This window comes from Lepidochelys kempii, chromosome 27 (genome assembly GCF_965140265.1).
Source record: "Lepidochelys kempii isolate rLepKem1 chromosome 27, rLepKem1.hap2, whole genome shotgun sequence".
In the NCBI taxonomy this organism is placed as follows: Eukaryota; Metazoa; Chordata; order Testudines; family Cheloniidae; genus Lepidochelys; species Lepidochelys kempii.
The window spans coordinates 17,858,275-17,880,609 of record NC_133282.1 but is presented as its reverse complement, the minus strand read 5'-3'; the positions used below and the strand labels follow the sequence as shown (position 1 = coordinate 17,880,609).

The window sequence follows — 22,335 nt, the reverse complement described above, 5'->3', positions numbered from 1 at the left end:
CTAGACTGTGTTTCATTCTATATTGCATGTGACCCTCTTTTATTTTGATCAGCAAGGCACACTGCACCAGAAGCCGCAGGCGCTGCCCCGAGGTTGTGCATTAACACAACTTGGTCATAATGCAGATGACCATACAAGGGCCGAGGCAGCTGGAGAGTCAGGTCCCTCGAGCTTTTAAAAAAAATAATCCAAAGTTTGAGATTGCCCGGTGTGGCCCCTGGAGCAGCAGCGACTGGGTAGGGTCGAGGGGTGAAGCTATGAAGCAAACGAGCGAGTGCCTCTCGTCAAACACTTTGCAAGACGGGAGCTTCCTGAGCGGAGGCTTCGCAGGGGGATTTTGCCACAAGCCAGAGCCATGCCCTGCTCTCCTAGACATAAATACCTGGGGGTGTGATCCAGGCTAAGGCGCCGGGGAGGAACTGCTCAACGTCTTTCATGTGTCACAGCTGCCTAGCACTTAACTAGAAGGCTTAAGCAAGATAATACGTTTGCCTTAGGCAGTGGCGGTGTGTCCCACCTCTCTGGAGGGATAAACACGAGTTAAATGTGCACTGTGTATGCTCAGACACCGCAGAGATGACAATTGTAACAGGGTGCTTGGAGGGCTGGGTGGCCTAGTGCTTGGCGCACCTGACGGCCAGCCCCTTGGCTCCCTGGCAGCGGGGCCTCAGTCCATAAGGAGCTGTGGCAGGGGGTATCTGGGTGGGTGGATGGGTAAATGGCACTCTTTAAGGGCCTGATTTGCCTCTCACATAGGCCACCTCAACACCAGTTTAACTCCATTCATTCCCCTGGAGTTGGCCCCTGTGTAAATCTGATCAGTCAGGCCTAAGTGATTAGGTACAGCTGGGCTGGAATGGGAGACGGGGAGCGAAGTCCTGACAGGGACCCAGTGAAACGAATAAAAGAGAAGAAAACCTCCAGGCAGCCCCACTTGCTGCTGCCAGGGGAGAGGGTCCTGGGCTCCTGTCGGACTCCTAGAACATTGTAGGGGACCGGGGTGCCTAGGGGTAGATCAGCGTGGCTCAGGGATAGACCCACTGCAGCCAGAGGCCGTCATCCTCTTCAGTACTGAGGCGCTCCAGACCCCAGCACGGACCATTTCCACCTGCTTCAAGGAGATGGCGCGTGGCATCCTGGGAGCTGTGGTCATTTGCATTAAAGAGAATGGCAGCCGCAGCCTGCTGCATTTTATGGTCTTGCTGTGGAAGGATTCGATGCTCCTAGGAAGCGGAAGGGGGAGAGAAAGTAAATCAGTTTTGCAAATGTCACGTCAATGCAGCAGCTCTCAAATGGGACTGGAGGGAGCTCAGAGGAGAGCAATGAGAAAGGGCAAAGGCCTGGAAAAACTATCCTATGAAGAGAGACTGAAAAACTTGGGATTGAAAGGAGACTTATAAGAGGGGCCATGATAAAAGTATATAAAGTAATGATTGGTCTAGAACAGGGAGATCTGGAGTTTCTGTTCTCCCTGTCTCGTAACACAAGAACATTCCATTAAATTGAAAGGGGGGGAGAGAATTCAAAACTGATAAAAGATAGACTTTTTCACACAACGTGGGATTAGACTCTGGAACTTACTGCCACAAGAAACCATTGAGGCCAAGAATTTAGCAAGATTCCAAAAGGGAATTATTGTTTATAGGCATCAAGATCGTTCAGAGGTGTCCTAGTAAACGACAATAAAATACCTGGAAGGTATATTAGACCTCATGCCTCAAGGTTAAGCCAATCTCTAATATTAGAGACCAGGGTGAGATCTCTGTGGAGGGCAGATTATCCCACATCAGCGACTGCAGGGTTCTTACACCTTCCTCTGAAGCATCAGACTGGAAATAAGGCATACATTTGTAATGGTGGGAGTAATTAACCGTGGGAACAGTTTACCCAGGGTCGTGGTGGATTCTTCATCACTGACCATTTTTAATCCGAGATGGGGTGTTTTTCTACAAGCTCTGCTCTAGGAATTATTTGGGGGAAATTTCTGTGGCCAGGGTTACACGGGGCCAGACTAGATGATCACCGTGGTCCTGTTTTGGCCTTGGAATCTGTGCATCTGGCTGTCAGAGATGGGCTACTGGAGTAGAGAGACGTTGGGTCTGATCTTATCTGCAGTTCCTGTTTTTATGAATTCTCGAGGCAGTAAATCACCGCAGCATCTTGGAGTCTCAGGATTTAAAAGAAAGCAACAGGTTCTCTGCCCAGCACACAGATACCCTGGGCTCGGTTTTGTGTGAAGGTTTTTATCATGCACTTAGGCACATCTCTATTTTCAAATTGGGCTCAGCTGGTTCTTGGACTGGAGGAACTGGATGCGATGCTCTAGCTTGTGTTATGCAGGAGTCCAGATTGGATGATCTGATGCACACTTCTGGCCTTAAAATCGATGAAACTCATGAAGAGATGTTCTCCGTGTATAAACGGGGTCTTTGCCACTTTGCTCTGAATTCCTCTTCTCTCGTCCCCTGGGTCCTTGCGTCTAATAGTAATCTGCTGCCCAAGGGGGCGATTTACCTCATTTGTCCCAGTCCTGCCACCAGATGAGTGACCTGCCACCTGTTCCAATTCTACCAAGCCACGAGCTTTCCGTGGGTGGCAGCTGGTGCACGTAGAACATGATTCTGAGCCCACTGAAGTTGGTGCAGAGACTCCAGTTGGCTTTTATGGCTAGGATCGGGCCCAGCGTACTTCCCAAATTCGACTTTCTGAAAAATGTTTGGTTTGGGTCAGAAATAACGTTCAAATCATCCTGTTCCCAAGTGGAAAACCTGCAGCGTTTCAAGGTGTTCTGCGTGTGTTTTTCTTCCTTCCTCAGTTAAACCGGATGTGTTTCAGAAAATTAGAAAAGATTTTTTTTAAAATACAGTAGAACCTCAGAGTTACAAACACCAGAGTTATGAACTCACCAGACAACCACACATCTCATTTGGAACCGGAAGTATGGACTCAGCCAGCAGCAGAGACCCCCCCCCCCAAAGCAAATACAATACTGTGTTAAATGTAAAGTACTAAAAAAATAAAGGGAAAGCAGCGTTTTTCTTCTGTATAATAAATTTTTAAAGCTGCATTAAGTCAACGTTCAGCTGTAAATTTGAGAGAACAACCAGAACATTTTGTTCAGAGTTACAAACATTTCTGAGTTACAAACAACCTCCATCCCTGAGGGGGTTCATAACTCTGAGGTTCTACGGTATGTGATTTTCTTTTTTGAGGTTTCTAATTTGATGTGAAATTCCCATCCCTTCGCCTCATAATTAGTTAAATATGTCCGTTTCTTCACTCCATTCGCAAGCCTCTTCTGATTCCCTGGCCACCTTCTTTAACCTTCTCCTTTGAAGGATTTTCTTTCTGCGAGGATCTGATTAAACAATAGCAGATGAAACAGGCCAGATTTCATTGGGCCAATTCCATGGTGCTGCTAAAATGTACACTAGCTGAGGATCTGGGCCCCCCGCATAGCTTGTCTTAAAGTGGTCCCTGGAGTGTACTAACTAGTTGTCTGATTTTCACTCAGTCCTCTGGTTGATCTCAATGAGAGCCACAGGTGCTCAACACTTCTGAAGGCCGGGTACTGCATGCCGTTGAGAGAGAAGACTCCCTCCCTGAAATGGAAATTGTTTATCCAGGACCCTAGTCCTGGCAGACTTCTTGCAAGCGTCTTGCATCTTATACTCACACAGAGGAGCTCATTCATAGCAGAGGAATGTTTGAGCAGGATAATATATTGAGCAGCCGCTGTCTTTCAGCAACCTGCCACACATCCTGTAACCTCTCAGGTGCATTACTAGAGGGAGTTGAGGGGCATCTATCTGATACCAAGGAGATGAATGCCTCTATTTAAAATCCCAAGACTCAAGGACATTAGTCTCCTGCTTGACGTTACTATTCTGTATTTTAAACCCAAGCAGACATAATGGTAACTTTGTTATTAAATCTCTGAGAAAATGAGTTTTTTAAAATGAGGGATAAAAAAGTTTCCTTTTCCCCCAAAATCACAGAAAAAGGATGTTTTAACTGCTTTCCTCACCAAAAAAAGAACAGAAAAAGTTCTTAACTTTTTAGTAGATTCTCTCATATTGCTAAAGGCTGAGACTTCTCATAAGAATCCCAATTAATGGGTGGGTGGGTGGGGGAGGGGGCATTGTTCTCCACTCCTAAAATAGGTCAGATTCTAAGAACAATAATTCTCAAAAAGGAACCCTGAGCGTTCTTGAAAAACCAGAGTAAATAACCAACAATGGCATGACCAGACCAGACCATCCCTTCATGAAGAAAATTGAGGCTAAATGTCACCTTCCCAGCAGGACATTCTCCCATCTGGTACCTGGCGTCATGTCAAAACTCAGCATTAAACAAAAGACCTTTCTTTGCCCTAAGACTGTTGCCAGCGATAGTCCAACTCTTCACTTCACAACTAAACCCACCATTAACTTTCCTCGTGCAATTTGCTTCTCGTAGCTGAGAATCCCCTTTTCAACCAACGTAAATCAGTAAGGAATTCTGCTTTTACTTGCAAAAAGGGAATGTCCCCCATTTCCCTCTCAGTTTATAACTTTAATTCTTAGTTCATAAATGTAATTAATCTAACATTAATATAGTGCCTTTCACCCCAATTCACTTTTCACTGGGGTTACCGTGGCCACCTCTGGGGTGAAACATGACAAGTGTTTAACCGCTCACAGCAACACTGTGAGGGCCTGATCCAATGCCAGTTGAAGTCCATGCAAGTCTTTCCATTGATTTCAGTGGGATTTGGCTCAAGCTTCCATTTACCAGAGGAAGAAATGCTGCTCTTAAAACTGCGGGGAGAATTTAAGGAGGCAGAATGTAATGACACAGTCTGGAAGTTTGGACAGCAGCCCTAGCACCTAGTGAAGCTTTCAGACTGCAAACCCTGGAGACGGGGAAGGATTATCTGTCTTCTAAGTATGGAGCCCAGTGGGATGAGGCTGCAACCCCTATTTGAGGCACTGCTGTAATATAAATAATTCTATTACTAATTATAATAATAACCAGAACATTAATAGCCATAAGTGATCTGGTGGTGCGGAGCACGGGTCTACTCGAAGGGGAAAGGACTTGGTCATAGGACATTTATTAAAACATTCAAAAACTCAAAGCCCCATCAATCTACAAACCCCAGGAGGTGCCTGAGGGAGAAAGGGGAGTTGGCAGGGCTGCTGGGAATCAAGGCAGCTTGGTCCTTCATTTTCTGTGTGGGAAACCCCCAGAGGGGGGAAACCCAACCCTTAATACATGTTATCTTAAAAACACTTGGTCTACACTGCAGCAGGAAAGGTCACCGTCTGGCTTCCTGGCCTTTCAGTGATCAAAGACTGTAGCATTTTGTCCCACGCCTGAGTCGTTTTGCTTATGACTGAGCTTCCAATTACAGAGGCAGAGGAAAAGCTATACGGGTCTTTCAGGTTTATTAATTTTGATGCTATCGAACATCTTTCGCTCCTCAATTATACCCTAATTCTTCAAACAACAAAATTCGCCTGGAGGGGGACCAGTGAACCTGAGTAAGCTGTGGGCCGGGTATTTTCCCCCCTCCCCTCTTCTTTGCTCCTGCATTTGCAAGTTCTTTGCAGAATCTAAGGGTCTGCAGTTAACATTGGCCAGATTTCCTGCCTGAAGGTGCATTTGAAAAGTAAGGACTCAGGGTAGAAGCCTGACCCTGTTGAAGTCAATTTCAAAACTCACCTTGACTTCAGTAGAGCCAGAATTTCACCCCAGAGTCTTGAGCCTCTCATGCTTGTCCTTATTCTGCTGACGTCACTGGGACTGCTCATGGAAGGAGGAGTACTCCCTGTGAGCAGGGTACCAGCACCTACCCCTGCGGGTCTTTGACCTGCCCCATTGTATGCTTGTGTTGCAGTACGTGCCCAAGGGAGCCCCACAGGGCATAGCAAAGGGCACCTGCTCCACTTGTTTATCTGCTTCCGAGAGGGGCCGTGCTGCACACGCCGGCTGCTCGTCACCGCCGTGCAGTCAAGGAGAGCCCCAATCTGCAGCACGCTCCGTGCAGTGGGTGCTGGTTTAGTATTCCCTGCGCTTAGCCTGGGGATGGGTTATCTGCTGTGGTGGTACGTCTCCAGGTGCGTTCACCACGTATGTGACCATCGGGGGGACAATTAGGAGGCCAGATAGAGTTGTGCAAAACGTGACTTTCATTCAAAGGGCTGTGGGCAGCTGTGCACCCCAGTGCAACTCCACAGCCGTCCGTGGGGGTCACTGAGGGCCTGCGGAATTGAAAGTCATTAAGAATTCATATGCCTCCCAGCCTGTCTTCCCACTGTAGTGACAGTCGCCGGTCAGTCTCGTGCAAGGGGTGCATTGTTCTCACGCACTGCTTTGCTGGACTGGCTCCCCCAGCACGGCTAGCCCCTCGCCCCCAGTGTGAGAATTGGGGAAGAGGCGAATGCTCGTGCCGGACCCAGCAGTTCTCTGGCTGCAGATATGTCTCCATTTCAAGCTGGGGTGTAATTCCCAGCCCAAGGAGCCATACCTTTGTTTGCTCTGGTTGAGCTGGTGCACTAAAAACAGGATAGCCACGACGGTCGAAGGACCCGTCCGAGACACTAGGCGCATTCTCGGGGCCGCTAGCCTCTCCCGCTGCTCACGCCGTGGTAGCTATTTTGTGGCTCGGTCACAACTAGTTATGTCTCCTTGAGCTGCAGTTCATACCTCCAGCTCAGAGTGCAGACGCGGCCTTCATGACAGCAGTGCTGTCCGCTGAGTCGCAGAGACACGTGGCTAGCGATGAGCAAAGAGGCACCATTTCATTTCATCCAAAAATTCCCTGACATTTTAAAGAACCGTTCCATTGCTGCCTTCCCCCCAGCCCCATTTTGTCTGAATTTTGCTTGCCTGGATTTCAGGCTCCTCCGTAACAGGCGCACTAAGGCAAGCTAGAAAAGCAGTGAGGTTTGGGGGTGTTTTTGCAAGTGCTTATCGCAATCCAAAAATTCCCCTCTTCCGGAATGCAGACAGTAAGCTGCAACATATTTGCTAGGCGGGGAAGAGCTGCGAATCTCACTGATGCTGATCAGCTAAAACCTGTACTACTCCTCCTCCATTACTTGTTATCCTGTCTCCCCTGCACTGCCCCGGCTCCCTTGTTTGCTGCCTCTGTAATGTTATGGTAGCATCTCCAGGTGGGGCTGTTAGACATAGCCTTCCAAGTTCCTTTCCTTAGTGTGTGAGCAAGTTTTGACTCTTGCGAAGACATGGGCCCAGATCCCAGGGGAATTAGGCACCTAAATAATTTTGGGGATCTGAGCTGTTGTGTTACCTTTTTTGTGAGGAGGCAGCTTTGGGGGAGAGGAAGCTGCATGGGTAGTGAAGGGTTTGTTCTCCGCCCTGGGACGCAGTTAGTTCTGGAAGCACAGCTGCTGCCTGGGACCTGGGGATGGACTGAGATTTTTGGGAGACGGGCTCACTGCTTTTGCTGTTGGACTGTCTTGTTCCAAGACTGGTGCACGTGGGTAAATAGAGCAAGTTATACTAAGAATGTGCCCAAACTCTGCATGAATGAGTTCTCCTTCCCCGGGACGCCAACCTGCAAGGCCTTGGACATCTGCCATGGCTGGGCAAGGCTGGCGCCAGTAGAAGGGGCAACAATAATAACTATCTCAAACTGTTACCTGCAAGAGGCTTATTTCTGCAGCTGGTCCTTAGGGTCCAGCCCCTTCAATGCAACCTTGTCCTATTATGATCTCCCCTTCCGAAGTGCACACGGGATACCCTTGAATCCATTTGAAGCACATTCAGTCAATTCCAATCAGGCACGCCCTGGCACAAGAGAGGAGCTATCTATCTAGGTATGAAATATCTCAGGAGACCAGCCATTCAGTGAATGGCCACAGCCAAAAAGCAAGTCCATACTCAATGCCAAAGCTATAGCCTAAAACTATAAAACTTACTAGAAGTCACATCTAGGATGGCGATGAAAATCCATGGCGGTAGCCGAGTGTGGGTTTGCAACCTTTGTCCCAGTGGATACCCGACTCCAAGGCTGCGTGCTCGCTTAAGGAGGAGGGGAGAGAAATACCATCTGCCAGAGTTGTGGGGTGAAATGCAATGGCCTGTGATAGGCAGGAGTCAGACTAGGTAATGGATTGTCACCCTGAGCGTCACAGCCCCCTGGCGGTTAGGAACAGGTCCAGGGCGGGACGCCACCACCACTTCCTTTGTGGCTGGATGGGAGGAAGTTCCACTGTAATCTCGGGTAAGGCAGAGTCACAGCACGGAAAAGCTGAAGAAACCACAGGGCTGTAAAGCCATAATCGCCCTTCTGGCCTTAAAATCTGTGACTCTCCAGTGTCCTCTTTCAGCTTTAGCGTTTGCTTACATTAGTCACTGCCAAACTGCTGATGACATGAAGCAAGGTAATCTTAAACTTAAATAGCCCAACAAGGACCTGGTAACAGGCCGTCAGGGGCCAGCTGTCAATGGCCGATTAGCAAGTATCCAGTCTAAATTTACTGTCACTATTGTGAAACCAATACCATGGGCGTGTACAGACGCGCACACAGGAGCCTGTAAACGGTTTTCTGATTCAGTCCTGGGGCAGGTCTAGCTCTTAACGCTTTTTACAGCGAAACCCAGTTCCCTGCAAAACAGGCAGGGGGAGCATGAATGATCCTGAAGTTAAGACCAATAGCGGCCTGTGTTTTAATATGTCAAGATCGGTCCGCAGCGCTTGATAATCAAGGCTGCCTTAGTCAGCATGTGTCAGTGCGATGCACTGATGCTCAGTGTGCTCTTGCATTCATTCCGCAGCAATTAGTTGCCATGAACTCTAGTTACAGAGCTTGGATTTGCCATCTGAACTTGCTGACGGTTCCCGAATATCAGCTGGATGTCTGCTTGATTTAAAGAAAAGAGAAAGCCCAGAGACACCCAAACTGAACTGCACTGTGCTAAATGTTTCTAGTGGCTTCAGGCATTTTACAAAATGTAATAATTTCAGCGTTTGCATTAAAATGTGACCTGTTCTAAATGAAGCTGCGTGTATCCATGGATGCCCTCTGAAAAGAGTTTGCCTTCTTGTTGGTTGGTTGTTTTTGTTTTTAAACTGAAAGAGGCAAATTTTTACCAAACTCTCCCAATTATCTGATCTTCCAAAAAAAAAAAAAAAAAGTCTTAGATCTTCTCTCGTGCTTTTCATTCATAGATCACAAAGCATTTTGTTGCAAAAGATGAGTGTCATTATCCCATTTTACAGATGGAAACTGGTGAAAGGAAATACTTTTTCGATGCCATGCATAATTAGACAGTGGAATTAATTGCCACTGGGAGTTGTTGAGTCCAAGAACGAAGCAAGATTGAAAAAGGGTCAAGACGTTCATATGGATAGCGAGACTATCTGGAGTTACCATAAGCAATACTAACAAAAATGTGGAAGGAATATTAAATCTTGTTCTTCAGGGCTGAAGCCAGTCTCTGTTAAAGACCAAGATGAGATGTAATGTGGGGGGCAGATTTCCCCCATCAGCTACTGCAGGGTTCACCTTCCTCTGAAACATCTGGTGCTGGTCACTGCTGGAGACGGGCTGGACCAGAAGAAACTCAGGTCTGTTTCATTCTGGCTAGGCCTGTGTTTTTAAACGGTGGCACAATGTGGGGAGAAAGGACTTGCTCAAGGGCACCTGGCAGCTCAGTGGCAGAGCCAAGAGTAGACTCCAGTTCTCCTGTCTCCTCATCTTGCCCACCAGCCCATGCGGTGATTCATGCCTCTGATTCATGCCCTTTTCCAATTTGCCCTTAGATGCGCCCTCAGGGGCCCACTGAAGTGTCTGGGTCTGCAGCAGAGAACAGAACCAGGCCCCAAGTGGCCATGATGAGCTAGACACTAGGCAGAGTGTGATGTATCAGAACACTGTGCCCTGGGAACAGATCCCTGCTGCTCTGAAGGACAATCGTTTCTAATTATCTCTAGGTAGGTTAATTGATACCCACTCATGTCTGGCTTTAATCCCCTTTCTGGTTAGCGGGGAATCGTGTGCCACAAAGACACTGGTAATCAGGCAAGCCTTAGCGAGCTGGAGAGGGACTCAGGGCGGAATTGAATGAAGGCTCCAAGATCAGGTTTGCTTTGGGGACTTTGGGCGTTGCCTTGGTGGGCACAAATGCGCCTCGAGGGGTTCGAAGGGGATGAAGCCGTGAATCTGAGCCACGTTGCACAATCACCCTACCAACAGCGTGCATGGAAGTGTGTGTGTGTGTCTGGAAGAGCTGCTGGCGACCCTGCCAGGGCACCGGAGTCTGGGAAAACGGTCCCAGTCTGAGCTGTGGCCAGTCCCTTCAGTACCAGGTTTACGTTCGGGCTCGGTGGGTGGATTGCGCTGCCCGCAGATCCTCACAGCTTTTTGCCCCTGTCGCTGGTGTCTAGCTGGGGGTACTAGCCAGCCAGCTGCTCCGGGGGTCGCTGGGTAGCGTTGCCAGCAGTTGTCTCATGGAGTTGTCTGCAGACACTAATAATAATCATCGTCCGGCTCAGCCTTTGAGCCCAAACCCCTCCTCTTGGCTCCTGTCCCTGCCTTTCCTCTCTTCGACCCTGAGCACATCTGGCTGGCAGATGGGGAGCGGCGAGGGGGACACCTGCTGTTGTTCCTCATCTTATCTTTGCAGCAACTTTTGGATGCAGCCTTTCAAACAGAGGGGAGGGAGGAAGCGACGGGGCCTTGGATGATGGCGGGCAGCCAGCGTCCTCTGTGTGTGCGGTGGATGCAGGGTGCAAATGTCGGCAAAGGCTCCCAGCAGGCAGTTTGGAACCACTGGCCCGGCGCAGTGGTGGGGCTTAGAAATTAGTCCTGAGCAGGTCTCAACCCCAGTGTGCCAGGCGCTGCGCAAACACAGTGCCCCAGTGAGTGCACAGGCGAAGCCCGACATCCTGCAAATTCCCCTGGGCTTCATGTTGCCCCCCGCGAGTAATCCCACCGCGCTCGCCACAGCACGGAAGCAGTTGTGGGGTCAGGAGACTGGTTTGGCCTCATTTGCATTCTGCTGTGGGAGAACCTGAACCCAAATCGTTCCTGGGCTCTTGAGCAGAGACAGCATCGCCAGCCCCAACTGTTCAAAAATCACCAGATTGGTTTTAAAACCATGAGTAGGGCTCAGTGCTTGTCGTGGAGGTCGCGGATTCTGTGACTTCCTGCGACCGCCGTGACGTCTGCAGCAGCGTGTGTGGCTGACCCCAGGGCTGCCCAAGCAGTTGGCCCCGGAGCCAGCCACTCTGGCCGCTGCTGGAATGGCTCTGCAGCCAGCCGCTCGGGTGACCCCGCAGCCAGTCGCTGCTGGAGCGGTCCGAGCCCCGGGGCCAGCCGTGCTGGCCGCTACTCTGGTGGCCCTGGGCAGCAGGCCCTGGGGACTGCCTGATCAGTGGCCAATGTGGCTGTCTGTGGGGACTGCCGGAGCAGCGGTCCCAGGGTGGCCAAAGCAGCTGCTGGTCCGCCAGGGCTCCCCCCATGGTGACAGCCGGAGCAGCCACTAGCCCCCCAGGGCTCTCCCCTGGCAGCGGGCCCCCCGAAGCCCACCACCACCGCTGGTGCCAGGAGCCCCCCCCGGCAGCGCACCCCCACCCAAGACTCAATCAGGGGCATTTATGGTATCAGTCACGGGCTGTGATTTTTTTGTTTCCTGCCTGTGACCTGTTCATGACTAAATCGTAGCCTTAGGCATGAGATTCTGTGAAAACAATAGATGTGGTGTTCTTTTATTTGCCTTCTGCTCTTTGAGCCTTTACGGGGTCCTGGGGTCACATTTTGAAGCTTTTTCCACAGCCACACGAGGGCTGGAAATGTACCTTTTCTTTAAGAACACAGGCTGGAATCATCACAGATCCACTTGACTCCAGGAGCTGGGGCTTTAAAGAAAACAGCCAGTCTCAGGAGACTCATGACTCTTGGCAACACTGCAGAGAGCAGGGAGCAAAGCTTAGCAGGTGACTCTGGAACCTGCCCACCTGCCCCTGGCCGCTCCATCGTGCCCTCCCGGAGCGACACTAGCCCCCAGAGAGGAGGACGTTCTGGTCGCTAGCAGGGGGCGAGGAACTGAGCGACTCCTGGGGGTGCGTCTGTTTCCCGCTCAAAGTTTCTTTGCTTTGGCAGCCTCGGGGTTGACTTTGAGCCAGCCTTGGAGCGAGAAGGGCGCTCGTGTGTTCTCTCCTCCTGGGAAGGGAACGAAGAGAGCGCGAGCGAGCCTGCGAGCGAGCCTGCGAGAGGGAGAGGGCGGGGGGGGCATTCTCACTCCAGATCCTCTGATCCCCCCCTCCCATCCAATTTTCATGTTAATACCTCATCTCTGGGTGCTGGGACCTCAGCTGGGAGAGGCTACAGTTGTTACTTTGCCATCTGTGCTTCTGATTGGGCTAAGGAAGGGCCAGTAAATACGGGAGCGTGGCGTTTCCCTCCTCAGGGCAGGGCTCGGTAGGGCATTAAGCTTTTAATTGAGGTTTAAGTGGCTCCGTCCGGGGAAGGCGCACGGCTCTGGAGCAGGCGGCTGCTGGCAGTCCATGCAGCCGCATTCACACGCGCAGGGGGAGACCAGCGGCGAGCGGGCAGCGCAGCCAAAGCAAAATGCTTTTAGGTAAGTGAAATGCAACTTTCCTTCCCTCGTGCTTCCCACAACGGGCAGCCTGCGCTGTGGCCTTTTGGGTCACGGCGACGTGAAAGCTGGGCCGCCCCCTCCCCAGGTCCCTGTCGCAGTCGGCTTTCTAATCAGCGGGAAGTGGGAAAGCTGTTCGCTCCGATCGTGCGGCAGCTGGAAAATCGCGGGTGGGTTTAGAGGGAAGCTTCTCGTGGGTGCGTGTTACGCAGAGATCACAAAAGCTCGCAGCGAGCACTGGGGGGGCGGGTGTTTGGCCAGTTTTGCAGCAATGATGGCAAAGAAATTGAACTAGGACGAGCGCCACGAAGGGATACCTGCGAATGGTTCGGGAAAGTCCAGGCTGCTAACATCCCAGGTGCACTCCTCTGTGCAGAGACGGCGCAGCCTTTAATCACCCAGCCACCTGCAACGGGCTTTTATAGAGTCCCCTGAGCCCAGAAACATGAAATCCAATCAAGGTGCAAGTTGTAAAAACTGTCCTGTTTCCTCCCGATCTGAGGCCAGTTCAGCTCAGATTACGGACCCCGGAGTGTGTTTCCCCTTGTGAGCTTGGCCAAAGGCTTGAGGGTCAGTGCAAAAGATCCTGATATGAACTATTGTGCTGTCAGGAAAGAGCCGAGCAGACTCACGGAACTTCCTGGCTTGGAAATGGTGCCTTGTTCTAGGAGCATGATCCCTGACTATCCTCTGCCTAATGAAACCTGTCGGATCCTCCCTGAACCCCTCGATCAGCACCGTGCAGTCCTAAACGGCGTTTACAAGCCAAGTGGATTCATATCCTTCCCCATTTCCATCCCTCGAGAACCCATTTGAACGGCGGTTGTATCTTTGTACTTAGAACCAGTTCAGTCTTGCATCAGTACACGCTCAGAATGGTCGGCCTCCCCCAACCATACGCGCGCCCCCTGTTTCTTCACCTCCCAGCTTTTGAATCTTAATCACCGGTGGCTTTCAAGCTGAGCTTGATTCACTGCAGCCTATTGATTTTTCCCAGGGCTACGAGAAACAGGTTGCATGCTGACGTGAGCTTTATTTCGTCCTCTCTTTTCATTTGGGGGTCAGCTTTTACTTTGGCGCATCCTCCTGTGTCTGTTTTGCTTGCCTGGAAGATGAGGCCAGTGCGCTGGGCTCTTCATATGAAATGAGGTTTGGTGGGGGAGAAGACAAGGCAACGGCTTTGAGGAAAACACAGTTAAAAAGCTTGCAAGAAGCTCTGCTGATCCTGGTTAGTTGGTGTTTTCTGGCTGCAGAAGGCTCATTGAGTCAAGCTGCAGCAGCAAATAAAGTGTAACTGGAACGCTTGTGTACAGTAGGAGCCGTGGTTCTGTGCTTTGAGTATTATCATTGTCAACTTTCTACCGTGCCGTTAAATGACACAGCTTGCCATTTGCATTTCACGCCCATGTCTTACGCTGTTGTTTTTGTCGTCAGTGTTATGGATGTCTGTACAGCTGGGATCTATAGGATGGTTCCTGCTCTCTCTCTCTTTATGTGTGTGTGTGTATATATACTGTATATTTATAGATTATTACTATATCACCTACATGGGCATGTTTATGTCTGTGAGTGTTTTATAAGACGGTTGCGTCCAAGGAAACACGGATGGTATTAAGCTGGCACATCTGGCTGGGTTTTTTTAACTACGGCATTGCTTGTCAGCTGCCTTCCATAGATCACTTTCATTTTTTTAATCATTTGAAAAACAATCCATCTTTGATGAGCTGTCTTTCCCTGTGTTTCTGGAACAAGTAACAGTTCTCAGGATATTTATCTAGGATATTTGTTAGTCAAAGCAGGTTTTAAAAAATATAGCTTACCTTTACCTTTGTTGCTTAAAATATGTAACTAATGTTCTGAAATCTCGACGTTTTTATTTTTTAAACTTCAAAATACAAACTATTCTGTGTTCTGGCACATGATAACACGCTTCCTCTGGATATTTTCCCTTATTCGCCACCACCTGCCTGTTCTACTCTCTATTTCCTTTGCCTCTCTAATTTTTCAGTATTCCACCTCAAATGACAAAACAATGAGAATAATTTTACTCCAGAAAATTTCTTACCAGAGGGCACTGTGCAATAAAGTAATGTATCCTATCAATGCCTGGTAGTTTAATGGAACCCTTTGTATAGTATTGCATTCCACTGGGGTACCCTGACATTTTGGAGAAAAGTCCAGGACTGCAAAGGTTTTGTTAGCATATATTCTGTTGGCCATATTTATTCAAGTTTTGTTTACTTCCTGACATGTGTAAAGTGTCCTCCTCTTCTGAAGCAGTGTTTTAAAGCACACAGAGGGAGAGTGAAGCCTCTAAACCAGAATGTTCTGAATATCTAAAGGATTTGAATAAAAAAATTCTATTTTCCTAGGACATTTTAGGGCTAAAGTGCTAGCATGTGGAGTTAAAAGCTGGCCATGAAAGTTCTTAATTAGCCAAAGTGACGAGTAACTTTGTATTAATGCATGGGTTCTGCAAGGTTCTCCACCAGTGCGTCAATTATTAGCTGCATTGTAATTAAGGCTTTTGAATCCTATATGAGGCTTTGTCGTTGTTACCACTTTGTCAAATTGTCGTACTTCCACCGAAGTCAAAGGCCTGGCGACTGTTTACACTAGCTGTGGGTCTGCCCCGCTTACTCTTTTTGATTTTTGTCTTGACTGCTGCAGGCAGGAACCCTCAACAGGTTTTTTAATTTGTGTTTGTTTTCTTAATAGAATGAATATGAAATAAAACGCACCCAAAGTCAGAAAAACTTTAAATTCTCTTACGGCTCAAAATGATGCTGAGCCCCGTTGTCTCGGGCCATGCAGACATGTGGGCTGATGGCCCCACGCTAGCTGCTGAATGAGTTGTGTTGCCGTGCAGGTGCTAAAGCTGATGGCTTGTGATGAAGACCTTTGCAGCAGCACTGTGCCTCGAGGGACTTGAGTGCATCTCGTTGAGTCCAGTGGGGCTACCCACGTGCTGACAGGCAGGCATCTCCTTACGGGCCTGGCTGAAATGTCCCTTGAAGTCAACATTGGCTCGGGCACTTTGGCTTTGGGCAGGTCTACACTTCAAACGCTGCAGCCGTGCAACCATACCACTGTGGCACTTTAGGGACGTGTACCTGGGATTAGCCTGGATTCAGCAGCCACTGGCCAGCAGCTGGCATTAGCGGAGCCAGTGTAGACAAGGGAGGCCGCAGCTTGCAGTTCAGCGAACCACCTCGGTCTCGAGCAGGGGTGGGCTCGACTGATGCAAAGTGAAACGTTGCCTGTTTGCACTGCGGGTTTGCAATGGTGCAGCTGCCCCGGTCGCTGGACTCCCGCTGTAGAAGTGGCCTGGAAAAGCCGGCAGTAGAACGGGAGTGTCTAGGAGTATGGTTGAGGGCAGCACTGTCCCTTTGTGACGGGGTCAGTCGGAGACTGCTGGCGTGTGGTAGCAGGAAGCCGCGTTGTAAATTGCCGGGAGGTGTCATGCTCGGGTTCTGAAGACATTTGGGGTTTACTGATTCATATTTTATTTGGCTGCTTTTAATTGGCTGGGTACTAATGCTTTCTGTTCTCTCCAGAAGAGTAATGTCTCATTAAACCAATAATCTTCCTATCCATCTGCAAAAGGGCCTGCAGTTATAACGCTTTCTCGGGAACATCTTTATGTGTGGATGCCGCAAAAACCAACCACCACTATTATCTCCCCACAAACGGCTTCTGTTCTTACTTCTCCATTATTAACTACTTTCAAAACCTGGGGATGTTGCTCTTCTGTCATTGCCAGGATTTAATGGAGGAAAGAATTAATCTGGATGCATTCTCAGCATAATGTCAAATGCATCATTTTCCATCCCACTTCAGTTGCGGGATTTGGTTTTCAGGGTCTCTTCATCAAATGCTGGAACCTTGCTTTTTCTGGTATTCTTTGGGGTGAATTTCCCTAGCAGTTACTTTTATCAGAGGGGGCTAACTCTTGGAAAGGTCTTGGGGGAACATCTATTTTCTAATTTCAGCACTCAGCTGTCTTAAAAGACTGTGCTAGTGAGTCTATTGAACCACATTTCCTCTGCGGGCAGCCCCTTTCATAGATTTTTAACATCAGGGGCAGGGCGGGATCACTTTCGACTCTTGTATAGCCCAAGCCAGAGGATTTCACCCAGGGATTCCTGCATCAAGCCCATATCTTCTGGTTGAGCTAGAGCAATCTTGATTTAAAGATGCCAAGTGATGGATAATAATGGATTTCTAATAATAAGTATTTCAAGCAAACCTGAAAGTTGTTGAAATTTTTAATCAATTGTGCTCCTGATAGCAAATTGAAGAGCCCTCTCCCACTGTTCCCCGTACTTCAAGAACTAGCTGAAGCAATCTCAGAACTGTTAACAATTATCTTTCAGAATTCAGGGAGAATGGGTGAGGCCCGAGAGGACCGGAGAAGGGCAAACATAGTTCCTATCTTTAAGAAGGGGAACAAGGAGGACCTGGGGAATTATAGACCCTACTTTGATACCTGGAAAGATACTGGAACAAATTATTCAACAATCAGTTTGTGGGCACCTAGAGGATTATAGGGTGATAAGGAATAGCCAACATGGATTTGTCAAGAACAAATCATGCCAAACCAAACTAATTTCCTTCTTTGGCACGGTTACTGGCCTGATGGGTAGGAGGAAGTAATGGGCATGATATGGCTTGATTTTAGTAAGGCCGTTGATGCAGTCCCACATGGCATTCTCATAAGCAAGCTCAGAAAATGTGGTCTAGATGAAATTGTGCACAGCTGGTTGAAAGACCAGACTCAAAGTGTAGTTAGCAATGGTTTGCAATCAAACTGGTATCTAGTGGGGTCCAGCAGGGGTCAGTCTTGGGTCTGGTACCATTCAATATTTTCATTAATGACTTGGATAATAGAGTGGGGAATATGCAGATGACACCAAGTTGGGAGTGGTGGCAAACGCTTTGGAGGACTGGATTAGAATTCAAAACGATTTTGGCAAATTGAAGAATTGGCCTGAATTCAACAAGGTGAAATTCAAAAAAGTCAAGTGCCACGTACTTCTCTTGGAAGGAAAAAATCAAATGCACAGCTACAAACTGGGGACTAACTGGCTAATTGGTTGTACTGCTGAAAAGGATCTAGGACAGGGATCTCAAACTCAAATCACCACAAGGGCCACATGAGGACGAGTACATTGGCCCGAGGGCCACACCACTGACACCCCTCCCCCCGCTGGCCCCGGCCCTTCCCCCACTCCACCCCTTCCCTAACCCTATTCCAACCCTTTCCCCAAAGTCCCCACCCCAACTCTGCCCCCTTCCTGCCCCTATTCCAACCCCTTACCCAAATCTCTGCCTCTTCTCTGCCTCCTCCCCTGAGCGCGCGGGTCCCCGCTCCTCCCACCTCCCTCCTGGAAAGTGCTAAGCACCGCCAAACAGCTGTTTGGCTGCGGGAAGCGCCTGGAAGTAGGCAGAGGAGCGGGAACGTGGCGCGCTGGGGGGGAAGGGAGGCAGTAGGGGAGGGGAGCTTTGCAGCCGCAGGAAATAATGCCAGGGCGGGGAGCTTGGTGGGCCGCAGCAAATAACTCCGTGGGCCGTCTGTTTGAGACACCTGATATAGTGCATCACAAATTGGATCTGAATCACCAATGGGTGATCTCATTCTGGGGTGTATTAACAGGAGCGTTGTAGGTTAGACACGGGAGGTAATTGTTTCACTTTGCTCTGCTCTGGTGAGGTCTCAGCTGGAGTTCTGTGTCTAGTTCTGGGTGCCCCACTTCAGGAAAGATGTGGACAAAATGGAGGGAGTCCAGAGCTGAGCAACAAAAATGATCCAAAGCTTAGAAAACCTGATCTGGGAGGAAAAAACTGGGCATGTTTAGTCTTGAGAAAAGCAGGCTGAGGGGGACCTGATCACAGTCTGCAGACATGCAAAGGGCTGGTGTAGAGAGAACGGGGGATTGTCTAGGTTTACATGGTCCTGTCTCAGCGCAGGGGGCTGGATTTGACGGCTTCTTGATGTTCCTTTCAGCCCCACATTTCTGTGATTGTCTCATAACGCTCTTAGGCAGGGCCGGATTAACGCAGGGGCTTTAGGGGCTGCAGCCCAGGGCCTCAGGCTAAGGGGGACCTCAATCCTGGAGCCTCTGCCAGTCGATTGCGATCTCTGGGCTGCTAAAAGTCCAGCGGCGCAGCAGGGCTCAGGCAGGCTGCCTGCATGCCGTGGCCCCAAGCCACTCCCGGAAGTGGCTGGCTGCTGGCACATCTCTGCAGCCCCTGAGAGTGTGGGGGAGGCGGCGCCGCATGCTGACCCCACCCCCACTACCATCCCTACAGCATGCGGGCATGGGCAGTGCATGGAGACATGCTGTCCCCCTTCCCCCCAGGGGCGCGCAGAGATGTGCCAGCAGCCGGCCACTTCCGGGAGCAGCGTGGGACCATGGCATGTAGGCAGGCAGCCTGCCTGAGCCCTACTGCACTGCTGGCTGGGAGCCGCCTGTGGTAAGTGCCTCCTGGCCGGAGCCTGCACCTCGCACCCCCTCCTGCACTCTAACCCCCTGCCCCAGGTCAGAATCCCCTCCTGCACCAAACTCCCTCCCAGAGCCCGCACCCCTCACCCTCTCCTTCACCCCAACACTCTGCCCCAGCCTGGAGCCCCCTCCTGCACCCAAACTCCCTCCCAGAAAGAAACTAATAAAACAGTTGTTCTAAGGTAAGAAGTAGGCTATTTTGAATGAATTGAACTATATTATATATGTTTTAAGACTGAAATGTAACCACAGAATGGCTTTATGTTGATTAAAAGGCAAGTTTAGTATAGTGTTAATAGCCACAATGCCGTAATTGTGATCATTTTGTTGTAAATTAGGAAAAAGACTTGTATACAGGGGCCCCACACAATCTAATAGCCCTGGGCCCATAGGAGAGTTAATCCGGCCCTGCTCCTAGGTGGGTTCATTTCATCATCCATCCATGATTGTTAAATCTGTAACTAATAACTGGAATTGTGCATTGAATAGATCTCTTGGATTCTTTTGCCTCTTCAGAGCTAGATGGTAGGAAAGTGAGTCTTGTTATGTGTTTGTCTGTCTTAGGCGGATATGTTAGTACAGTTGGGGGGTGAGGGGGGTTACAATGAAATATTAGAACTAGAAATCTCATTAAATAATAATGACAAATGTGTATTTGATTCCAAGCATGGACCATGGCCTGTCTAGCTCTGGGGCAAACTTAGAGGAGTGGTATATAATTGCGCAGCCATTACAAGCCCCATTTTCAAGGCTCTGTGAAAAGTGGCTCTAGGCCAGTGGTTCCCAAACTTGTTCCACCGCTTGTGCAGGGAAAGCCCCTGCCGGGCCGGGCCAGTTTATTTACCTGCCGCGTCCGCAGGTTTGGCCGATCGCGGCGCCCAGTGGCCGCGGTTCGCTGCTCCAGGCCAGTGGGGGCTGCAGGAAGTGGTGCGGGCCGAGGGACGTACTGGCAGCCGCTTCCAGCAGCTCCCATTGGCCTGGAGCAGCGAACCGCGGCCACTGGGCGCCGCGATCGGCCAAACCTGCGGACGCGGCAGGTAAACAAACTGGCCCGGCTGCCAGGGGCTTTCCCTGAACAAATGATGGAACAAGTTTGGGAACCACTGATCTAGGCAGAAACTTGATGAAAAATTCCAAAAGCGAAGAGCAGTTGACTGTTTTACAAGTCAGAGGGAGAACCGAGCTGGGTTCCCTGGGTCTGAAGGTCTTTTCCGCCCTCTGGAACTCTCAACCCTGAAACGGACTCTCAAAGCCACCTTGTGGTCCTCCTTCAAATTCCTCCTTCAGTCTCTTCTCTGCTGTGATGCCTCGACAGCCCTGGACAATGGCTAGGCAGCTGGTTATCTATGACCATTGCTTTTCATACTGACCAGTATCATCTCATGATTTTCTTGAGCTACCCCTGCTGTGGGAAGGGACTGCCTCTTTAATTGTATGTTTGTACAGCGCCTGGCACAATGGAGCTCTGACTTCCAGACGTGACCGTAATACAGATAAATATTTTAAAATGAAATTTCTGCAGGCTGGTGCCCCAGGTCATTGTGTGCCGCCGTATCTGAAGTCTGAGCTGATGATTGGAAGCAATTCTAATTTTTCTGTTTGTCCCCCCTCCCCTGTAAGCCTCTGTGGTTGGTTTGTTTGTTCAAAAAGAACTTACCCGGAATGCTTTTCCTAGGCACAGTGCGGGATTCAAGGGTCACTGTTGTGTCTGGTTCTGGTGATTGGGTTACTAAAGGCCTCCATCAGGACCAGGGTCCCTTTGTGCTGGGCGCTGTCTAGACACACAGCGTAGGTGTCAGCCCTTCGCCAAAGAGCTTCCAGCCTAAATCGACACAGAAGGAGAAGAAACGCAGGCAGTTATTAGAAGAGCTGGGAACAGAACCCAGGCCTCCGGATGCCTAGCTCTCTGTGTTAACCACTAGACCACTCTGCTTCTGCAATTCGCCTCGGACTTGAGTGCGACAAGTATCTAGGCCGGTTGATGGTTTAGGGTGGACGACGTCAGAGTGTCACCGTTCTGCCGGTAAGGCACAGAATGATGCTCTGTTCTAAATGTCTGTTCCCGTACATACACGCCTCTGAGGCTGCCTGTGTCCACGTCCACTTGCATGAACCGTGTTCCACCATAACCAGAGCACTTGCCTGCCCTCTGGCTGAGAGCAGGGCAGGTCCACGGTGGGCCGATATTAAGCGAAGAAGAGATTGACATTCCGTCATTGTAGTGCACGCTACAGTCCCATGTCACTAAGTGCAGCTATATATGGTCCTGGCTTGTTCTGCGTGTCCTCTTGCCCGGTCATCTTTCCCCGTCGGCATGGGGTGTGTTGTGGGGGAGGGAGTTTTTTCTTTATTTGCTTTAAATATCTGGGCCATTTTGGAAGTCTCGCACCTGAAGCAGCTCCTTAGTGCTGGGCCATTGCCAGGCCGTACGGGGTCGCGTCCTGGTGCGAATTGCACCCTGCCCTCCAGATAACTAAATGGTAGTGTGTAAATGGGGCTGATCCTCCGCTAGTTTCCACCAGTGTAAATTGGGAGTGCCTTGAAGTCAATGGAGCTACGCTGCTAGGACACTGGCCCGAGAGGTGAACGGATGGTGTACACGTACCTAGAGCACATGCCATGGACAGGGCACCTTGTCATTCAATACTGTTACTTGCCAAAGGTGCTAGACCAGTAAAAACAAAACCGCTCACCGGTGCTTTGTCCGTACACCCCGCATGTAAATAATGAGACAGATAGAGATTAAGAGCAAATTTTCATCATCTGTCTCTAAATGTGCACAGACAGGTTTTCACACTCAAGGTTTAGTCCATGCAAATTTGCTTGGGTTTGCATGCAGTATATTCCATTCCCCAGTGCAGTCTGCATGCATGTCCCCCTTCCCCTGCAGTTAGTGAAGAGGGAATTGCAGAGGCTGCATTGGCCCCTCTCTGGACAGTCAGAAACACTGAGCTAAACCTTGTTCTAAATCCACTTGTCTCTTTGTGTGTGTGCCCCTAACCTCTTCAGAGAGACTCACTATGGTCTAGTGGGTGGGGCAATGGCCTGGGCATCAAGAGATTTGCGTTCTGTTCTTGGCTCTGACCCTGACCTGCTGTGTGACTGTGGGGAAGCCACTTCCTCTGGTTGTGCCTCAGTTTCCCCTCCCACTCAGTCTCGTCTAAACCTCTTTGGGGAAACGACTGTCTAACTGCTTAGCACCAGCGCCTTTGGGTAC

At 49.8% G+C, this 22,335-nt stretch overlaps 1 protein-coding gene across 15 annotated transcripts in view; it reads left to right on the top strand.

The window, feature by feature from the left end:
* The window catches only part of LOC140904058 (zinc finger protein 385C-like), a 194,697-nt gene that overhangs the window by 102,032 nt on the left and 70,330 nt on the right, over positions 1-22,335 (top strand). Inside the window, exon 1 of one of the 15 annotated variants that reach the window (XM_073326271.1) lies at positions 12,127-12,594. The exons of 10 other annotated variants lie outside the window; for them this stretch is intronic. In XM_073326271.1, coding sequence (XP_073182372.1) covers positions 12,521-12,594 — 74 coding nt within the window. In that variant the 5' untranslated portion in view covers positions 12,127-12,520. Of the gene's footprint in view, positions 1-12,126; positions 12,595-12,936; positions 13,841-22,335 lie in introns of those variants that run through there. 4 more of the 15 variants (XM_073326290.1, XM_073326275.1, XM_073326280.1 and 1 more) reach the window with 4 other exon arrangements.